Below are 21,660 nucleotides of genomic sequence, written 5' to 3'. Positions count from 1 at the left end.
AATTGTTATCTCTGCCATTTTAATATTGTTTCATTGCATACAACACATGTGAACACTATGTAAATTTGAGGGAGAAACTCATTTTACTGCGTCTGCCTTCTCTAAATGTTGCCAACATTGTAGGATTTGATCTCAGCTTTTGAATCATTTCGAACTTGATCACGGCTTAGCTTCGTCGAGCTATGGTGAGCAACATTAGGCCTGACACCTTTCTGAACGGCATCTCTGCTTGGCATCCTCCATTTCACTTTACGCACCCGAAGGTTGTCGTTGCGGCAGTGACACTTAAATCCAGCCACTTTCCATTTACAGCCATGCTTTCCCCATTTCTTGTCTGAGTTTGCGTATGGAATATGCTTGGGGACCCCGTTGTCTTGTTTCTCTTCCTTGTAGCGAACGCAAGTTTTACCGTAGCAGGCGCACTTGATTCCCACTCTGTAGTGACAATCGTTATTGTTGTGGCACCCCTCTGAAGCCAAAGAGCACTCAAATTCAGGGGAACCCTTGGTCGAATCTCTGGTGTAGTCGAATTTTTGCAGCTGTACATTACCACTTTCTGTAGGTGAACAGCCATAATTCAAGTAACCAAGGTAGTAATACTGCAGGTTTACAGCTCTGATGTAGTTGTCTGATCCTGTCTCGAAGCGGCTTTGTAGAATGTCCCAAATTGGTCTGAAACTGTGCTCCACAGCGGAGTCTGACTCGTCAGCTTCATTCATCAACTTCTCAATCAGTTCTTCCGTCCTCTGTTTGAACAGCGCGTTACGGGTTTCTTTGGTCCCTCCGCGGACGATGAGTTTGTCTACCGTGTTCATGTGGCTTGCACTTGATGCTTCACTTTGGCTGACATTTGCACACGCTTCGACGCCGACTTTGCCAACACTGGTAGGCCCTGCGAGTGAAACGCAGCTCTTCACCTGAAAGTCTCTCTGACTGTATGATTTGGAACTCTCCGCAAAGGATGTCTGCTTGATACTTGATCCACGCTTTACGGACGTTATAACATGGGAACCGAACGTCTCCAAGAAATTGTAGTATGGCTTCCAGGAGTTTGCGAGCCAAGGCTTGTCAAATGTTAAGGGAAGACCTTCGAATTCCTTCAGAAGACGCTTCGTTAGAGTGGAGACATCGATGTCATCCAAACAATCCTTCTTTACGAAGATCTTTTCCGTCAATGCTCGGACGTTTAGAGACATTCCACTTACTTCGTTGGTCTTTGAATCTTTCGTCTGGATAACGCTGCTTAGCGTGGCTCCAAGAGTGAATGTAGACTGCAGTGATGCGTCCAAACCAGCTTCAACGGCCGTCTTGGAGTAGAATGCTTTGGTGCTTGCGTAGTAGTCAAAATGACTGCCTGAATAGTGAAGCTCTGATCTTTTGAAGCAGCTGGAAGGCAATTCTTCGAACACGCTCGCCTCATGTTCCTGAAAGTCACTCAACAAGTTGACCTTTCGCAGATTGATCCCTTTTCCAAGCTCAAATGTGTCGCTATCATTGTTCGCTAAGACACCTTTCAATGTGGCTGACGGGCAGAGGAGGAGCAGTGTTTGCACGATCATGATTCACAGAATCTGTTTTTGGAAGCAGTGTCACCTAACCTACCGATAAAGGATCCATATTTAGCTTAGTATGACATATTTCAAAGCCAGCAACTTGATTTCAAGTCACCAATGGGTGGAAATAACTGAATCACAAGTGCGTGGACAGAAAAAAAAAACGGGTGGTTTGGTTGATTAAATATACCTCATTCACAAGGAATTATTGCGACAGCCATGTGAGATGAACGAAGAGAATAGCCTGATTCCTCACCCCAGCGATAAGGAACTTAAAATGCTTTTTTGTGCGACTGGACCCCAACCGGAATGGTCCAGTCTCTATGCTCTCATATCAGTATGGACGATTTGTCGGAAATGTTAGTGCAACCACTGTCAAGGGTTTAAGAGAGTCACTTCAGTCTGCCATTTGTTACTTAAATACGCCTCTGCTTAAGCTAGCCTTTAAGGCAGGCCTTCCATGATGGAATTTATTACCGGTTATGTGCTGAGGTGTTTCTTTTTCTCAAGAAAATGCATAGTTTGGGGAGAGACTTTGTTGTGCTCGGTTTTGTGTCCATCGAAGGACTTTCGTTCTCACTGAGAAATTAAAAAAGATGAGAAAAACTGTCCACATAGCTGAACTTTTTGATGTGACTAATAAAGGCAGCATTAGTGGCATGAAAATGCAAGTTGGGAATCGGTTTCATTTTGAAATAAAGGCCACATGCAGATTAAAGATTCGTTTTTGTGTTTTATTCTTGGTAAATCAATTCTTGCACTAAGGCCCTGTTTACAAGGAGGGAGGGTAACCCCACCTGTGAAATTTTGCTTGTAAACCCGTGCTATCTTTGACCCTCCTGCTAGGGAAACCCTAGCAGTAAGGCAGTAAGGTCACCCTACCTGCTTGTAGACAGGGCGTAAGTAAATCATTGATAACAAACCCGAGTTGGTTTTCCGAAAACTGCCGCAGATCTCTCAGTTTTAATTTTTTCTGTCTAGAATCAAGCCGTGATCTATGCCACGCTAGTATTTTAGTAAATTACTGGATATGAAACATTACAATAAATACAGACTTAAATAAGCATAAACATAAAAGATCTTTTAGCACAACAAAGTCGAAGGGATGCATATCTGGGTAAAAACGTTAAAACTAATTGTAATGAGGCAGCTAATCTTAAGTGGGAATCAGGCAACGACGTATATTTTGTGGAATCATCGTACAATGTTGCCAGATACGAAGTGCGTGGAAGCTATTGTTTGTTAATTGTTATTGCTGTTAGACAACCCACAACAAATGCTTTCCATCTTAGCAGACAATCGTGTTAATCCGCCCCCAAACGGCGAAACAAACTGTAATATTTGAATTGAATGAAGTGAAAAAAAAAATCCCAGAAAAGTTTTTTTTCTCATTCTCCCTCGATTGTAATAATGACGTTAGTCTATATAAAGACAATACCTCAAAAAGCAGAATTGATATCCCGTAGGTACATTGTTTTTTAATGGCCCTGTTTATCCACGCTCCTCAAATGCAATTAAGCCAATTACTTACGCTTTGAAAACAAAATTATAATCTATGGGTGGATTAAACTTCCACTGTTTTATCACTAACCTTGATATTCCCTGAACTCCCTTTCTTGCTGGTATGTCCAGTGAGGCAGAAACTTAGTTATTAAATAGCATAGTCTTGTTAGGGACGTCTGAGCTTGCAGGTTCATATGCATGTAAGTCGCTGAAAATTTTCACGGATGTCACCTTTTACGCTATCCTTTTGTTGTCCTTTATTTGATCACTTACTGGTACTTGTCGAGAGAACTAAATTGAAGACGCAATGGCTTTGTAACACATTTTATGAGTTTATATCAAATTAGCCGGTTTTTTTTTCTTTTCTGGCCCAAGAAACTCTCCGCTTTTCATGTAATATTGCTTAAGTGAATTTTTTATTACAACAATATGATTCCTTTCAGAAAATCTCGTTCTTTAAAATCGCTTTTCTTATTTTTATGTTGACGCAAACATTTCTTCATGTACTATTATTTAGGTTTGTGCTGTTCATGTTTTCATAAGGAGTAACTTCAGAGTGTTTTCTTGTAGCGGCATCGTCTGAAGAACGAGGCACACATAAACAATACACGCCATTTGTATGCGAATTAGTGAATGGATATTTTCGCATCTATCATATAGCTCCCGCTTTGAGTAACAGAGTAATTAAAGTACGGAAGAAAAATGTATACATTTAAAGCGTGGGCTATAGACTGATGAAAGATAGAAGTGATTCTCGTCCTTAACGGGACAATTTAAGCAATTGCCAATTTATATACACCTGATATACAAATTCAGGCGGCTTAAACGGAATTCGAACCACTTACCTCTGCGATGCCGGTGCAATGCTCTACCAACTGAGCTATGAAGCCACTCAGTTGGAAGCAGCTGCAGGTCAGTTGTTGGCCTCGTGTGTTCCCGTGAAAGGACTGCATGAAAGAAATGTTTATATTTGAAGAGCGAGGATCATTTCTGTCTTTCGTCTATAGCCCGCACTTCAAATATATTAATACTGCAAGGCTTGTTGTAGGGCAGTGAGGATATATATATATATATTTTATTTACCAGTATTTCGTCAGGCACGGCCTAATTTCTTCAGGGAGTTAAATGATTTGCCGTTACAATTTTTTTAAATTCAAATATAGGCCATAAAAAACTAGGTATAAGATTACAATCTCTGCGACATACTTGTCAAATCCACATTACCTACCAACCCACAAACGCAGTCTCCTAAAGGATGATACAAAATGCGGAACTAACTGCCTCACATGCAATAACATAACTGACCGACGAACTGACTACACGTTTTTAGCTACTAAAGAGACAAGACAAATTCCACACTACATTGGCTGTAACTCAAAAGATCTTATTTACATGATACACTGTAGGCGACGCAACAAAACAGGAGTACCCAACGGATCCGCTCCTCAAAATATCCGCTCCTCAGGCTAAGAATTTGCTGGCTGGTTACTTAATAATGGATTAGAAACTCTAGCTGGAAATTGTGCCGAAACGTTTTTCTTGCTGTGGTCGACCCTTTGAATACCGAAGCTGGCTAGAAAAAAGAAATTCACTTCCCTTCTGGCTTCCTGCGGCTTTTGAAATTGTGCTCTGGTTAATTTTGGCTGGAGAAGTAAAATGACACCTAGTCAGGAAAGTTCAAAGAACATAGCGCTGGCTGTGAGTGATAACTAAGGTGCACCGCAGGCTAGTGCAAAGTCGAGGGCGTGTATAAAATTGTCACTAAATTGATAGAAATTTGAAAGTGAAAAAAGGCGTGTGAAAATGTTAACTGAATGCGTTAGTCATTAAAACGCTGTCAGCAAACAATGCAGTTTCTTTTTTAAACATCCCTGTCTTTTGTTATGGTGTCAATGTTGGGATTTCGACAGACAACTCATTATATTTATTGCGCGCGGATATTCCATCTCAGAAGTGACGGTTATCGTCGCGGTCGTTGTTTTGTGCCTCTGCTGATTTCTAGGTAAGTAATCTTTTCATCTATGTCCTTGCTTTTATCTGAATGTCTTTTTTCAGGTTTTGATAAGTTTCTTTATGGACCGTGTCAACTGTCTTTTGTATTTTGTGAACCATCTTTAGTGCATCCTTCAGTCAGCAGCGGGCAGGGTCACTGTTCCAGTAGCCTGGTTAAGAGATCATCATAAAAGTATGTCCAGCCGGTAAGAACGCCTTTTGATTTTATCATGTTGATCATGTTGATCTCGACAATGGCATGCACCTTCATTAAACCATGACTGTTCAGAAACACTTTTGTTTGACTGTAGAACATAAGGTCTTTTCCTTTCAGTCATTTTGTTTCGACAAAATGCCAGCAGCAAATCATGGTAAACGGAGTAATATGTGTAGTTCCATATTCGCGAAAATATAGCCCTCGCGTTCGTGTCTTGATTTCCAGAAATATCGGCTCTTCTAAGAAAATCGAAGCGAACCGTTCTCGCAGCTAAAAACACCCCAAATAGATGTGGTTAGTCTTGTTACTTATCTGCTATAGACGATCAGTTAGAATGGAAAATAATAATACAAAAAAAAGAACATTTGCCTAATCAGAGGGTTTTTCTTCTAAAGTGTTTTGCCGGCATCATTCTGGACAACTATTCTGACATAAGGCGTGTCTTTCGATTGACCTCAGATGTTTTTTTCTGTTTGGTGTATTGTTTTAACAGATACATCTAGGCACACTTCGGGATTAGAACTGCCTAAGTATCAAAGCCTTTTCAACCCTTGTTTTCTCTCGCTTGCCTTTTCTTTTACAAGGAGCCTGTTCACATGCTAATCGTCAATCTCTGGCACAACACCCTTGAAAACTTGTTATTTATTAATTAGGATGAAGTGTTGCGGGGATGTTTGTTATTTGATATTTGTATGTTATATCTACAGAATATTTGTATGCTATTCTTAGTTTGCGAAATCAAGTCTAACTCGGACAAATTGGAACGAGCCATAACTGAAAGAACCATAAAAGTACTTTTTGCGTTACTATTGCAAAAGCAGATTTTCTGGTCCTGAATAGGCAAAATTCATGTTCTATTTCCAGTATTGCCCAGCAGTCAAGAATTTGCCAGAAGTTCCTTTTATACCCAAAGGGAGCAAACGAGTTCATAAGGCCAAACGAATGTCTTAGTCTTCGATAATACTACTATGTTGTTGCTGGATGGACAGAGTTAGACGTCGGTGCGAGTACAGTAATCAATACGCTCAAATGGCAACGGAAAGGAACGGCCGGCAGCCGGATAGTTTTTATACGTTATATAACAAAATTTGTTCCGGAAGAGAAAATATTAAAAGGTACTACTGACAAAATGTGGCCCAGGTCAAGACTGGAAAAAATAGACTATTAAAGGCTGTGTTTTCACTAGTGTGTAATATTTACTAGCTAAAAATTCTTTCTAGCGTGAAGTTTGCTTTCACTGTGAAATTGAACCTGGAATATAGTCCGCTTCTCCCCTCAAGATAGCCGTTGCAGGTTTCAAAACTGGTCGGGGACGAACCGTGTTGAACGATTTCTCTTGAATTCATTCTCGCTATATTTATGCAGAAGAGACGAAGTTACTGTCAGGGAATGCACCTTAGGTCTGTTCAGAAAAGGAGGAGGCGATGAAATGTTGCTGATCATGTTGCCGACGGGCAAACACAATTTATTGCCATATTTTTAAAGCGTGAGAACACACCAGCTTATCCCATTAGTTCCTGGTTGAGGAAATGGGAAATGTAACAAAAAAAGGAATTGTATTTTGAAATAAGTGGAGAGCCGGATCGTTAGCTTGTTTGCATGACTCTTTGAGTGACAGATTTTGACAGGTAAGTGTCACTATGCGCAACGCGTTTGGGTTCGCTATTCAGCAGGACCAAATTATCATTTCATGAGGTAGTATGCGTGAATTTCCGGTTATAAAGGTAACATTTTTTTTCTGGAGAAAACAGCTTGCATTTTTCACTCGTTAAACATAAGACAATTTGTCTTGACTGTATTCCCTGACTCTTGTTTCGGCTTTTTGTGGTCAAAGTTGTCCCAGGAGTGCCCCCCTTCCCCCGGGGTTTCACCCTGTCCAAGTGATAGTGTTCGTAACCAGCAACACAACGATGTATTTCAATAGGTGACCCAGCTCAAACAAGCAGTTGCTAATTTTATTTCATTTATAATAAAAAATTACTGTCACGGCCTTGAGTTAATTTTCAAGAACATTTTGTTTTATGCCTTAAAACTGAAGAGCGTTTCTAGACACTTACATTTCAAACACAGCTCATTAATAATGAGAAATTAATCTGTTATCATAGAATTCTTATTTGCAGTACGGAATCCTTGCTCGTTTCCTGTTTGAAGAGCTCCATCCAACACGGTTACCTTTACATTGCAGAAGTTAGAGGGTTTTTTGTATTTTTGGACATTAACAGCATTATCTATTTGGTAATGACAGTTTTCTTAATTTTACAACTGTTTGTGAAACGCCCTATTCAAATACTTTACCGGGGTCTCAAGGTTGGAGTGGAAAAAACACTTTTGCTGAAATTGACTTTACAGGTTTAGCCAAGCTTTTGCGGTGATTGCCAGTTATGGCTTTTGCTGTGAACAGTTGTCTTTTATCCTGTAAAGCTTTCGCAGCAATTGCTTCCTGGTTATGTAAGATGTGTAGAGTTGGACTTAAAACAGGACTTTTGCTGAAATTGTCTTTACAGGTTTAGCAAAGCTTTTTCGGTGATTGCCAGTTATGGCTTTTGCTGTGAACAGTTGTCTTTTATCCTGTAAAGCTTTGGCAGCAATTGCTTCCCGCTTATGTAAGATTTAAGTGGTGGAGTTGGACTTACAAAAAGGACTTTTGCTGAAATTGTCTTTACAGGTTTAGCAAAGCTTTTGCGGTGATTGTCAGGTATGGCTTTTGCTGTGAACAGTTGTCTTTTATCCTGTAAAGCTTTCGCAGCAATTGCTTCCCGGTTATGTAAGATGTGTGGAGTTGGACTTAAAACAGGACTTTTGCTGAAATTGTCTTTACAGGTTTAGCAAAGCTTTTGCGGTGATTGCCAGTTATGGCTTTTGCTGTGAACAGTTGTCTTTTATCCTGTAAAGCTTTGGCAGCAATTGCTTCCCGCTTATGTAAGATTTAAGTGGTGGAGTTGGACTTACAAAAAGGACTTTTGCTGAAATTGTCTTTACAGGTTTAGCAAAGCTTTTGCGGTGATTGTCAGGTATGGCTTTTGCTGTGAACAGTTGTCTTTTATCCTGTAAAGCTTTCGCAGCAATTGCTTCCCGGTTATGTAAGATGTGTGGAGTTGGACTTAAAACAGGACTTTTGCTGAAATTGTCTTTACAGGTTTAGCAAAGCTTTTGCGGTGATTGCCAGTTATGGCTTTTGCTGTGAACAGTTGTCTTTTATCCTGTAAAGCTTTCGCAGCGATTGCTTCCTGGTTAGGTAAGATTTAAGTGGTGGAGTTGGACTTAAAAAAAGGCTTTTGCTGAAATTGTCTTTACAGGTTTAGCAAAGCTTTTGCGGTGATTGCCAGTTATGGCTTTTGCTGTGAACAGTTGTCTTTTATCCTGTAAAGCTTTCGCAGCGATTGCTTCCTGGTTAGGTAAGATTTAAGTGGTGGAGTTGGACTTAAAAAAAGGCTTTTGCTGAAATTGTCTTTACAGGTTTAGCAAAGCTTTTGCGGTGATTGCCAGGTATGGCTTTTGCTGTGAACAGTTGTCTTTTATCCTGTAAAGCTTTCGCAGCGATTGCCCTTCGGTTATGTAAGATTTTACGTGGTGGAGTTGGACTTAAAAAAGGGCTATTGCTGAAATTGTCTTTAAAGGTTTAGCAAAGCTTTTGCGGTGATTGCCAGTTATGGCTTTTGCTGTGAACAGTTGTCTTTTATCCTGTAAAGCTTTCGCAGCGATTGCCCTTCGGTTATGTAAGATTTAAGTGGTGGAGTTGGACTTACAAAAAGGACTTTTGCTGAAATTGTCTTTACAGGTTTAGCAAAGCTTTTGCGGTGATTGCCAGGTATGGCTTTTTCTGTGAACAGTTGTCTTTTATCCTGTAAAGCTTTCGCAGCGATTGCTTCCCGGTTATGTAAGATTTAGGAGTTGGACTTAAAAAAGGACTTTTGCTGAAATTGTCTTTACAGGTTTAGCAAAGCTTTTGCGGTGATTGCCAGTTATGGCTTTTGCTGTGAACAGTTGTCTTTTATCCTGTAAAGCTTTCGCAGCGATTGCCCTTCGGTTATGTAAGATTTTACGTGGTGGAGTTGGACTTAAAAAAGGACTATTGCTGAGATTGTCTTTACAGGTTTAGCAAAGCTTTTGTGGTGATTGCCAGTTATGGCTTTTGCTGTGAACAGTTGTCTTTTATCCTGTAAAGCTTTTGCAGCGATTGCCCTTCGGTTATGTAAGATTTACGTGGTGGAGTTGGACTTAAAAAAGGACTATTGCTGAGATTGTCTTTACAGGTTTAGCAAAGCTTTTGTAGTGATTGCCAGTTATGGCTTTTGCTGTGAACAGTTGTCTTTTATCCTGTAAAGCTTTCGCAGCGATTGCCCTTCGGTTATGTAAGATTTAAGTGTGGGGTTGGACATAAAAAAGGAGTTTTTGTCTTTACAGGTTTAGCAAAGCTTTTGCGGTGATTGCTGTGAACAGTTCTCTTTTATCTTTTGAAGCCTTTGCAGCGATTGTGACTTTTGAGCGATTACGGCCTAGAGTTTGGCTGCATAGATAGTAAATCCGCGTTGGCGAGTAATAATTATGCAATTATAATAATGTAGTAATCTTCGGTTGTATTTTTAGATATGAAAAGCCATAACAAAGGCTACATGGATCCTTATCTGAATATGAAGAGGAGTCGGTATGCAGAAAAGGAAAGTGACAGGTATCCCGGCGATTGACCGTAAAGGTTTTTTTTCTATAGGGTGTGCTTTCCCGGGAAATGATATCTACAGCACACCATAAATATTTTTCATCGTCAAGGATTCGTAGACCATGATCATGACTTCCCGGTATTTGCTTTCTGCTGCACCGCATAACTATTCTTCATCATTATCTGTAGACTGTGCTTTCCTAACATGTTATATCTTCAGCACCGCATAATTGTTTCTGGTCGCTAGGAAAGACTCTGCCTTCTCGCAATTTGGTTACGTCTGCATCGCAGAACTGTTATTCACCGTCGAGGATAGACTGTGCGCTCTTGTCATTTCATTTGGTCAGCATTGCAAAACTGTTCATTATCGTCAATGATAGCCTTCCCGGCATTTGATTTTTTCTGCACCGCGTAATTGGTTTTCATCATTGAGTAAAGACTGTACCTTTTCCCTATTTGATTTCTTCTGCACCGAATATTGGTTTTTCATCACTCAAGTGTAAACTGTGATTTCCCACGATTTCATTTTTTATGCACCGCATAATTCTTCATCTTCAAGGAAAGACTGCGACATCTGTGACATTCTTGGCATTTGAGTCCGTAAGCACCGCATAGTTGTTCTTAGTTCATCATGAACGATAGCCTGTGTCTTTCTGGCATTTGTTTCCATCTGCATCACTTATGGTTCTTCATCATGAAGGAAAGACGTTCCGTGCTTTTTCGGTATATGATTTCCTATACACCAAATTTTATTTATATATCATAATTAATAGACTTTGCGTTCTTGGCGTGGAGTTTCTACAGCTACTGGGAGGGCGTGTCTTCGAGGTATCTGATTGGCGCTGGATAGACAATGCTTTTGTTCTATTTCATTTCTGTATCGGCTTAAATAATATCATTGTTTTGGATACTGGAATGCGCCTTGCGGTCACTTGATTTTGTCCGTACTGGATAGTGAGTTGTGCACAATGTTCATCGAAATTTTCGTTGCTTTCTAGTGATAGCAGAACGCGTAATTTTAGATAAAGTTCAGAATTATGAGCTTTTGGAGGGGAGGTGGGGCAGAAGTAGAGTAAGTACGCGTTAAACGTTTGGCGAATGTGCTGTCCAGACATCCTCTTGATGAATCCAATCTCGTTACCAGTGTTTGGAACCCTGGAAACGTGGTTGTTTGTGGGTCCTGGTGTCAGTCTTAAGTTTGCGTTCAAATCAAGTAAACCAACTCTAAATTTATTTTTTCCGATCTCACAACTTTGCTCTCATTTGGATTGAAGTAAAGACGATTTATATTTTCCACAGACCAGTAAGAGAGTAGAAATGTTATTTTTATCCCGCGTTAATGTACATCGAAGTCATAAGCAAAGAAAATGGCTCAAACACCACCAAGCTTTCGTTGAGTTATTTTTTTTGTATCACCTGGAAAAAAATGGCTCAATTTACTTTCCTGGCTAGCTAAATGTTGGTTATTTTTTTGGCTGGCAAAAAAGGGGAGAAAGAGACATTCCTGGCTGGGGAAATGCCTTTTTGGTAAATATCCTGCCTGGGAAAAGCTCTTAAAGTAAAGATCCTGGCTGGAAATTGTATTTTAAATTCTAGCTCTAGCTGGCTTTGTGGAGCGGATATAATTTTGCCACAGAAGTTAATAGTCAACCAAAAAACAATTAGTGACTGTTGAAATATTACTGGAGGCGATATCCAATCACTTTATAAATTTTTCTCGTTGGGTACTCCTGACAAAAAATACAAATGCAAAACAGAGACTTGAAGACAGTTTCAAGGAACACCGACGTCCCGTTGACAGACCCACTTCTTCTTCAAGACAAGCAACTGTTTCTGAACATTTCACCAACAATACTGAACCACACACCTCACGACATGGAACTTATCCCATTGGAACTCATCCGCACATCTCGTAACTCCATATTCAAAACCCGAGAAGCGTTTCTAATCGACAGGGGCCAAACACTTGAACCTAAAGGTATAAAAAAAAGAGAATGACTGTAAAAATATATATCCTCGCAGCCGTACAACCAGCCTCGCATTATTACTTTGTTTTAAATCCACAAATTATTTGCTGGTTAGAGGAGGCAGTGTGGCCCAGTGGTTAGGGCGCTTGCCTTGAGATCCGGAGATCCCGGGTTCAAGACCCGCTCTGATCACTCGTTGAATTTGATCCTGGTAGTCCCTGGTTCAACTTCCCAGCTGCACTTGTAAATAGCCAACTGGTTTGCCTCCGGCCAGTTGGGATTCTTAACAGTTGTAGTTGTTGTGTTCTGTTGTTTCGTTGATTCATTGGCCCTGAAAAGCCCCTATGGGGAGAGGTCAATTAAGTATGTATGTATGTATGTATGTATGTATGTATGTATGTATGTATGTATGTATGTATGTATGTATGTATGTATGTATGTATGTATGTATGTATGTATCTCCCAAGATCAGGCGCTTCCACTTTGTTCAGCTGGTCCTTGCATAAAAATTGTCTTCAAATATATACCGGTATATTTCTTTCATTCGACTTCATGCCGCGTGGTCGTTGTCATAGTGTTGTCATAAACATCATGAGACCTCCAAATTCCCACCTTCCAAGGGATTCCATTCTCTCCTGATGCTAACGCGATTCTTTATGCCAATCCACTGCAGGACGTACCAGGCAGCTATGTCAAGGAAATAGAGTCTGGCGAGTTCTTTTAGCTTTCCAAATTGTTACCAAAAAATCTCTCAAGTTTTGATGATGGGAAACCCTTAGCTTAACAATGGAAAATTCCGTTGTCAAAGTCAGCAAGAAAGCCAAGTCAAGTACCTCTATAACTGACATTGAACGGTGGACTACTGCTCTATGTAAACTCCAAATCGAACCACCCAGCTCGCACAATTGAAATATCCCTAAGTCCATCAACAAGCGTCTTTCCGAGATATCCTCTGATAAAGAATCTTTCGAGCAAGAAGCACCCTTCTATCAAAATGCTCTTCACAATTACGGGTACAATGATACGCTTTCTTTTTAACCGCAATCAGCACGTCCGTCAAGTTCGAGAAAGAATCGTCACCGCAACGTCATCTGGTACAATCCCCCGTTCAGAAGAAACGTAGCCATCAACGTTGGACGTGCATTCTTCATAATTCTCGACGAAGAATTCCCTACAAATCACATCCTCCACAAAATCTTCAATCTATCTACAATCCTACATTCCACGCATGATACACCGAAATCATGCAGCTGCCGAGAGCCAGCTGACTGTCCTTTGAACGGTAATTGCCTAAAATCCTCTGTCATCTACCAAGCAACAGTCACAACAAACGACAGGAAACCACCTCAAACTTACATCGACCTTACAGAAAACTCCTTCAAAACAGGATTCACCAGCAATAAAAACTCATTCAACGATCACAAAAAGAAATGTTTGTAAATTGAAGGAGACAAACATAGATTTTCAGATTAGCTGAAAGATCTTGAAACACGCCACCTCTTTTAACCCGATTTCGGAATGATGTAATCTATGCTTGTGGGGGAGGTATTGTATTATCTGCAGACCTGACCTCGCGACCTTGAACAAGCGTAACGAACTGGTATAATTCCGAAGACACGCGAGGAAATTCCTTCTTTGCAACTTTATATGTTGATTCGTTTCTACGCAATACCATTTGTTTAAATTCGAATTTGGCGCACGAATGTTATCCTATCATGTATACGCGTGTGTTTTCAGAAAAAAGACATAACCGACAGACTCAAAATTAGGAAACGCATTGGGCGGTAAACGGAGAAAAGAATTGGTCGGCAAAAATCTATTTCGTGTTTTCGTTTAACGACCCGTTCGTACGTTAGTAATCGGTAGTGTTACTTCGGTTTGAAGAATACAATAAATATTTGATCACTTCGTCAGGACTGCAAGACGGTATTTTTAGCACTATAGTTGCAACGTAGTGCAACCAATCCAAAGCCGTCCTTGATGATTCATTGATTACTGTAGACACAACACAGGGCCGTAGCCAGAAACAAGCATTATGACTCAGGCAATGTCCGTGGTTAAATTACCTTCCTATTGTAGGTATTTTTATTTCTTACTGTTGTCGTAATAACAAGTACTGAGAGTACTAGACCAGATGACAATATTTAAGGCCATAGAACCCTAAGAAACTAAACGCTTACACAGAGTTGGACAACGACTGCACACAAAGTTACTTCACCATTACTTATAGCCGTTGTCAAATCTCCGATTGCACCATCAGTCGTAGCCCTTGTGAAATCTCCGATGACGTAATAGTCTTAGCTTTCTTTCTTAAAAGTCACGATTACATGTTTCAATAAGACACAAAAAAATATATATTTTGTTGTAAATAAAGAGCGGACTATATTCATAAAATGTTAAGTACTAACAAGTACTAGGACGGGTGACAATATTTCAGGCCTAATAACATAGAGGGCAAAATTACTGAATACTGATTGGTCAATGAAGAGGGCATTTTTTATTAATTTTGCTTGAGAAGAGGGCAAAATTACTCGCTCATGATTGGTCGAGCGCCAAAAATTCTCGCTCCTGATTGGCTGAACGTACCTCTTCCACATTCAGTTGGTTTCTTCTGTTTGAGCAAAACAACTTCGAGTTCATCGAAGTTTGTCTTTTAATTCGCGCTGCATTCGTCAAAAAGGCATAAAGATTAAGAACTAGCTTTAAAAGATGATCTGGAATTTGAATTTTCGAGTGACAAGAAGAAGGGCAAAAGATTTTTTTCATGAAAAGCTTAAAACTTGGATCGACTTACATGACGCCCGGCGTAGCGGGATTGTGTGGTTGAAAAACAAAATGATTCCTTTCGTCAAGGGCTTTCAGTTTACCACGACATCTTGCAGCTCAACAAAAAAGGTCACAGAACAATTTGCCATTGACGGGAGGAACAAGTAGCTCAAATTTGGTGGATTTCTTTGGACAAACCGTTTGCTATGTTTACGGATGCGTATTTGCAAGTGGTAAAAACCTCTACAGCACAGGTGAATAAAATAAATTGAAGCTTAACATTTGGTTTAATCGTTGTTACTGTTGTTCAGGAATGAAACTCGTATTTTCCTCTCGAGTGGACGTAAATAACAATCATCTATACTCGTTTTGGACGCAAAGAACAAGTTGACTTGCTTGTCTGTTTGTTAGTTGTTTTGCTTCCGAGCGAACGAGTGTTTTAACTCCGCTTAGCTGTCTGTTTTTCGAGGTGCCTCAACAGTGTTAAGCCCAACATTTACGCTTGGCATAACTGTGATTAAAGATGTTGCGATCAATCAAAAATTCACGGCGAAAAGATATTCAAAAAGCATTTTATCGGCGACATTCCGATCTGGTCTTTGCCAAATTCTCGACGTACAAGTGTTTTCGAAAAAGAAAACAAAAAAAAAAAAAACATCTATCTTCACGATTCTTGTCTGCAAGCAGTCCTTGTTGATTCACTGATGACTATAGACACTTCATCACCTGATCAAGCTGTAGCACAACAACTGACAACAGCTACACACGAAGGTTTTGCACCATCACTTATAACCGTTGCGAAATCTGCGATTGCACTGTCAGTCCTAGTAGTTGTGAAATCTCAGATGACTTAATGGTCTTAATTAATCTGGAACTTTCTTCGGGATATGTATGGGTATGAACTATGATAATAACACTATTAACAAGTGACAGCTTTCTTTCTTAAAAGTCACAATTAAATTAAATGGCTAGCAAAGTAGTAACACGAGTCACATAATTCAAGAATTACGTTATCCACTGCTATTTTTAGTAGGGTGGTTATTTCCCGACCAATGAAAGTTGCAACGTCGACACCTTCCATGAATGACGTAATGGCTTTATATGTATTTAATACTTGCTTCAAATCAAGCTCTTCAATAGGACAAAAAATCAATTTATTTTTTACTAAATAAAGAGAAGATTATTCATAAAATGTTAAGTATGTTAACGTTTTAACAGCTTTCGGCGAATACACACCATAAGTTGCGTGATCACAGTGCCACTGACTATATGGCCGAGTGGAAGTTTGGTTCCTGTCACCGACAAAACTAAAAAAAAAGAAGATTTTTTTTCTGATCTTAAAACCGCGCTTTGAAAATTTATCTGTTTTCTTACCCCTATAGTCGCAACGTAGTACACATTCCAAACCAGTCTTTGTTGATTCACTATGACTATAGACACAAAATCACCTGATCAATCTGTAGCACAAGAACTGACAACAACGACTGCACACGAACTTATTGCACTATCACTTGTAGCCGAGGTGAAAACTCCGAGGAATCTCCGATGACGTAATGGTCTTAATTAATCTGGAACTGTCATCAGGATATCTATGGGTATGAACGATACGATAATAACACTTTTAACAACTTACAGCCTTCTTTCCTAAAAGTCACGATTAAATTTAATTGGTTTTTTACATGAGAAAAGGACTAGCAAAGTAGTCACATGCGTCACTTAATTTAAGAATTACGTTATCCACGGCTATCTTTAGTACGGTGGTTATTTCCCCACCAATGAAAGTTGAAACGTCGACACATTCCATGGATTAAATAATGACCTTTTATGTATTCAATACTCGCTTCGAATCAATCGCTTAAATAACACAAAAAGACAATATATTTTGTACTAAATAAAGAGTGGAATATTCATAAAATTTTAAGCACATTAACGTTTGAACAGCTTTTGGCGAATACCGGTAAACATCATAAGTTGCGTGATTCGAAGTGCCACTGACTATGTGACCGAATAGAAATTTGGGTCTGCTCACCAACAAAACTAAATTTTATCTGTTTTCTTACCACTATAGTCGCAACGTAGTACACATTCCAAAGCAGTCCTTGTTGATTCACTGATGACTATAGAACCAAAATCACTTGATCAATCTGTAGCACAACAAACTGACAACAACGACTGCACACAAAGTTATTGCACCATTACTTATAGCCGTTGCCAAATCTCCGATTGCACCATCAGTCGTAGCAGTTGTGAAATCTCCGATGACGTAATAGTCTTAGCTTTCTTTCTTAAAAGTCACGATTACATGTTTCAATAAGACACACAAAAAATATATATATTGTTGTAAATAAAGAGCGGACTATATTCATAAAATGTTAAGTACTAAAAAGTACTAGGACGGGTGACAATATTTCAGACCATAGAACCCTAAGACACTCTTAAACACTTACACAGAGTTGGGAGCGATACCATAAACTTCTTCTCTGTTATTCCCCTTTCCCCCCCACCCCCAGAATTTTGCTTCTATGACTGAACGTTTGTCTTTTAGCCCAACATTTACGCTTGGCATGACTTATTAAAGATGTTGCGATCAATCAAAAATTCACGGCAAAAAGATATTCAAAAAGCATTTTATCGGCGACATTCCGATCTAGTCTTTGCCAAATTGTCTACGTACAAGTGTTTTCGAAAAAAAAAATCTATTTTGTGTTTTCGTTTAGCAACCCGTTCGTACGTTAGTAATCGGTAGTGTTACTTCGATTTGAAGAATACAATAAATATTTGATCACTTCATCAGGACTGCAAGACGGTATTTTTAGCACTATAGTTGCAACGTAGTGCACAATCCAAAGCCGTCCTTGATGATTCATTGATTACTGTAGACACCACACAGGGCCGTAGCCAGAAACAAGCATTATGACTCAGGCAATGTCCGTGGTTAGATTACCTTCCTATCGTAGGTATCTTTATTTCTTACTGTTGTCGTAATAACAAGTACTAGGCCAGATGACGATATTTCAGGCCAAGTCGCAACTTTCCTCCGAAGCCAGCGTCCCACAATTTGTTAATGAGCATGTCATGCCTAACCTTGTCAAAGGCTTTGGACTTGTCTAAGTACACACAATCGACTTGACCGGCCCTAACAAGAATGGCGCCAATATGATCTAGGGTCTCAAATAGGTTAGTGACGCATGATCGCCCTCCGAAACCCGTGCTGACAATCCACAATCAGTTCTTCTAATCGTGCCTTGATGCGGTTTAAGACACAGCGTTCGAGGACTTTTGAAATGATACAAAGGAGGGAGATTGGCCTGTAGTTTTCTACCTGGTCTTTTCGTCCTTTTTGTGGGCAGTCACTACATTGGCCAATTTCCACTCCGTAGGTATGTACCCCTCCTCCAGGGAGATTTTGAACAACGTACACAGTGATGGAGCGATAGTAGCAGCGGTTTTCTTCAGGATTCTCGCCGGAATCTCGTCCGGACTGGCGGCTTTGTTGGGATCTAGCGACTTGAGAACAACCTCAACCTCGCTGACATGCAACACGATGTCGTTGATGACAGGTTGTATAGTTGGCCGTTGTTCAAGGCTTCTCCCTTCCTTTTCCGATTGGCAGGTGGAGAACACCGAAGTGAAATAGTTATTGAACAAGTCTGCGATCTTGTTCTGGGTGGCAGCGATTGTATGCGGGATATCTGTTGCCATGGAGATACTCTCTGGTATGCTGCGCAATTTGGAGCTAGTTTTTAGCACTGACCAGAGACGCTTGGGGTTACCCTTAAAATCGATGTTAGCAGTGTTGAAGAACTCGTCTCTGTCCTCTCTTATCGCATGCTTTACTTGTGAACGCAGAGTCTGAAATTTGATTTTAGGTGACTCTGGCGGGTGTGATTTTAGTTTCCTGCGGACAGTTTCCTTTTTCTTGATGAGGTTCATTATGGCGCCTGCGAGCCAGGGCACAGGATTGCTCCACTTAAACGCTTGGTATGGATATAATCCCTTACTGCAGCAAAAAATAGGTCTTTCCAGGTCTGCCAAGGGCTTTCGAGATCACCCTCATCCATAACACTGGTCAAATTGACTGAACACAAAGCATTTGGCGGGCCCATGGGATCTTAGGATAGTTACAATCGCCACAAATTACGATATTGTCAAAGTCTCGCAAACCAAATCCACAGAACTATTTAGTGAGTTAACCCAACTCAAATCTAGATCCGGCAGTCGGTAGAAAGAACAAAATACGACCTGCGATCTTGGGCCGTTGTAATTAACGCCGAAAGTACCTCAAGTTCTTGTAGACGGTCGGGTAAAGGGATTATACGCACAGACTTAAAACCGACAGACTTGATTGCAATAAGCAGCCCACCGGCTCGGTTGTGTTTTCGATCATTCCTAAACATGGTATAGCCATCGTGGAGGATCTCCGAATCCACTATGGCATCGTTTAGCCATGTCTCGTTGACGCAAACTATGTCCAGGTCCTCTGAATAGACAAGGTCTTGGAAACGCTGCAAAATTGCAGACGAACTCCGGGGTTCCGTCACTGTTTTGAACTCTGTTCAGGCTTTTCAAGCTCTGAGAATTAGTTACCATATTTTTGATAACTGGACTGGTTCCAGTAGAGTAAATGGGTCCTGGGTGAGACGCCACATCGCTACAGGTCTGAAATCAGGTAATTTCCCTACGGTAATGGGCTTGGAGAACCTCCAAAGGTGGAACACTCTATTAGGCCAGTAATTAGTATGAATTGGCGCTGATGGGCAGAGACAGGGGTGGATAACTACAAAAAAGATCACAGAGACTGAGCAGAGACGACCGACCGCCATGTTAGCCAAAAGGAAGTTGTCGATGTAGGAGGTAACCACAGACCCGACAATCCCACTTCCCATCGATCGTCGTGGTCGTCGTGCCAGACAGGATCTTTAGGCAGCCGTGCCTTGAAGCCAGACGGGTTAGGTCGAGTACGTCGTTTCAAACCTTTGCCGTACAATTGGGACCACACCACTCGTTTTTTATCTTCCGTCACGTCTCATGGGGACATCCCAATACTTCGATGCCGACTCCTATTGTACCCGTTTAATAATTGAGATAAGACGTGGAGGTATACTTGGGTATTTCGAGCTTTAAAATAGCGATACATGCGTTCTCTCAAGGTATGATTAAACCGTTCCACCAACGAGGCTTTGGCACCTCCATGCGTACGAAAAGTGATGGATGCCTTCTCGTTCCAACATCCGACGAAACGGAGCATTGTAAACCTCTTTCCCCAGTTCCGTCTGTAAAACGTTGAGGTTTTCGTCCTTGCCTTAACACCTTTTCAAAAGCAAGAGTCACGGCCGTGCCCGTCTTGTTCTTCACTGGAACCGCCCACGCGTATTTGGACAACACGACGATGACCGTCATGAGATAGCAATGCACTCCATTCCACTTTTTGAGAGGTTACATCTCCACCAGATCAGCTTGCCATTGTTCGTCCTTGTGAAACAGCAAGACCGGGAGCGTGTCTAACTTGCGTCTCACAGGTCGATGTAGCGTGTAGACAAATCCTCGTAATTCCTTTTGGGGTTCGTCCCACGTCAATCCTTGAGCTCGAGCGTACAGGGCCAGGCCACCTGGGGCACCCGGGGTGTGAGGATCCGTGTACGCATTCACGATGGGGGTGGCGGCGGCGGGGCGGCGTTTCCGTTTCGACATGTTTTGGTGATGACGAGCCAATGGGTCACCAACACTGGAATGGTCAGCACGTCCTTAGGATGACGCTTTTCAAGGGTTTACCACGCCGAGTAAGCGCATTCGGGTTCCAGGGTCCTCGTCAACCATGTGAGGTAGACGACAAAATGAGTCCACTGACAGTCGATGCCTTCTTTCATAGCTTCGAATTCCGCTATAGGCATTGATGGGTTATTTGGAAGGGAATCCATCCAATTGGTCTGTGCCTCTGAGCACCATCATCAATTCCTGAAACAGCCAAATCATCAAACGCCATCGGATCCGTTTTCCGAATTCGCGATAAGGGAGTTGCTTTTTTGCGATGTAAGTCGAAGAGATGGGCTTAAGCACTGTTCATGCTAAACTTAACAAAATACCTCGACAACGTGCTGTTTTTGGCTGATAACACCAAACCTGAAATTAGCGTGGACCTCACACCTACCCACCCAACCCCAAGTTCTTATTTATATACCTATTATTCTTTTGTACTTGATTCCTTTTACTTTTGTTTGACTTGGTCACTTTTTTAGTGACCAAGGTGTGTCCAGAGGCTCTCCTAAGCAAAAAGGAGGGTAGAGTGGACCAGCCGCTCCCACTAGTCACGATGGTGGAGGCCGCAAAATCGAGACCCAATGTTTCGGGACCAACCCTTAACAATACAACGCGAAATCAGACGGATGTTACTATAAAACGCAGTGCCCTTGGTTCTAGTAAACCTTCAAGTGAACCCGTCAAACAAGATCAACCAGATGCGCAGCCATTAGTAGCTCGCAAACCAACGCCAAAGAAAATTGAAAAACCTGCTTCGGAAAAGGAGGAAACTACTACAAAGTATTTGCCACCGAAACTGCCAAATCGATAATGTCCCCCCCCCCCCCTCCTTAAAGATGACGAGAGCTTCTTTGAATCGCGTGTCTAGTCCGACAGGGATTAGTAATACTGTCAAACCCATTCGACCGGAAAGCTGTTAAAGCCGAAACGCCTAGAAAGTCACGCGGGAGTGATTGACAAACCGGTTGCTCCTTCTTGGAAAAAGAACGTATCACAAAGTTCTACGGGCAATAAAAAGCTGCAAGCCACAGATGCTGTTAATCCACCTAACGTTCTCGGTAGGCCTCCATTGAGGGCTGTTGACTCTCGATTTCCCAAACAATCATCAGAGGAAAGGCCGGCCTCGCTGCCTCTTAACCCATCTGACTTGAAAAAAGCAGGACTTGCCTCAGGGAGCAAAAAACCGTACTCTTTCTCTTCGGCTGATAACAAACCCAATAAGGTCGCTCTCAAGCCTCCTGGACCCAT

At 41.1% G+C, this 21,660-nt stretch overlaps 1 protein-coding gene across 2 annotated transcripts; it reads right to left on the bottom strand.

Annotated features, from left to right (window-relative positions):
• On the bottom strand, nt 1-3,179 carry LOC138043095 (DELTA-alicitoxin-Pse2b-like). Of its 2 annotated transcripts, none has more exons than XM_068889218.1 (2): nt 3,145-3,179; nt 1-1,598 (listed from the first exon to the last, which is right to left on the bottom strand). In XM_068889218.1, the coding sequence occupies exon 2, from the start codon at nt 1,557-1,559 to the stop codon at nt 102-104; it is 1,458 nt and encodes a 485-aa protein (XP_068745319.1). In that variant the 5' UTR covers nt 1,560-1,598; nt 3,145-3,179; the 3' UTR covers nt 1-101. The 2 variants fall into 2 exon arrangements, with proteins under 2 accessions (XP_068745319.1, XP_068745320.1); XM_068889219.1 differs by lacking the exon at nt 3,145-3,179 and adding an exon at nt 2,992-3,110.
• Between the last annotated feature and the right edge of the window lie 18,481 nt (nt 3,180-21,660).

Source organism: Montipora capricornis, chromosome 3 (genome assembly GCF_036669925.1).
Source record: "Montipora capricornis isolate CH-2021 chromosome 3, ASM3666992v2, whole genome shotgun sequence".
NCBI classification, from domain to species: Eukaryota; Metazoa; Cnidaria; class Anthozoa; order Scleractinia; family Acroporidae; genus Montipora; species Montipora capricornis.
The sequence above is the reverse complement of the archived record's forward strand: the minus strand, read 5'-3'. Positions and strand labels throughout refer to the sequence as shown.

Excerpts from the sequence above, each read along its gene's own strand:
- LOC138043095 (XM_068889218.1), bottom strand. The coding sequence starts at position 1,559 with ATGATCGTGCAAACACTGCTCCTCCTCTGCCCGTCAGCCACATTGAAA.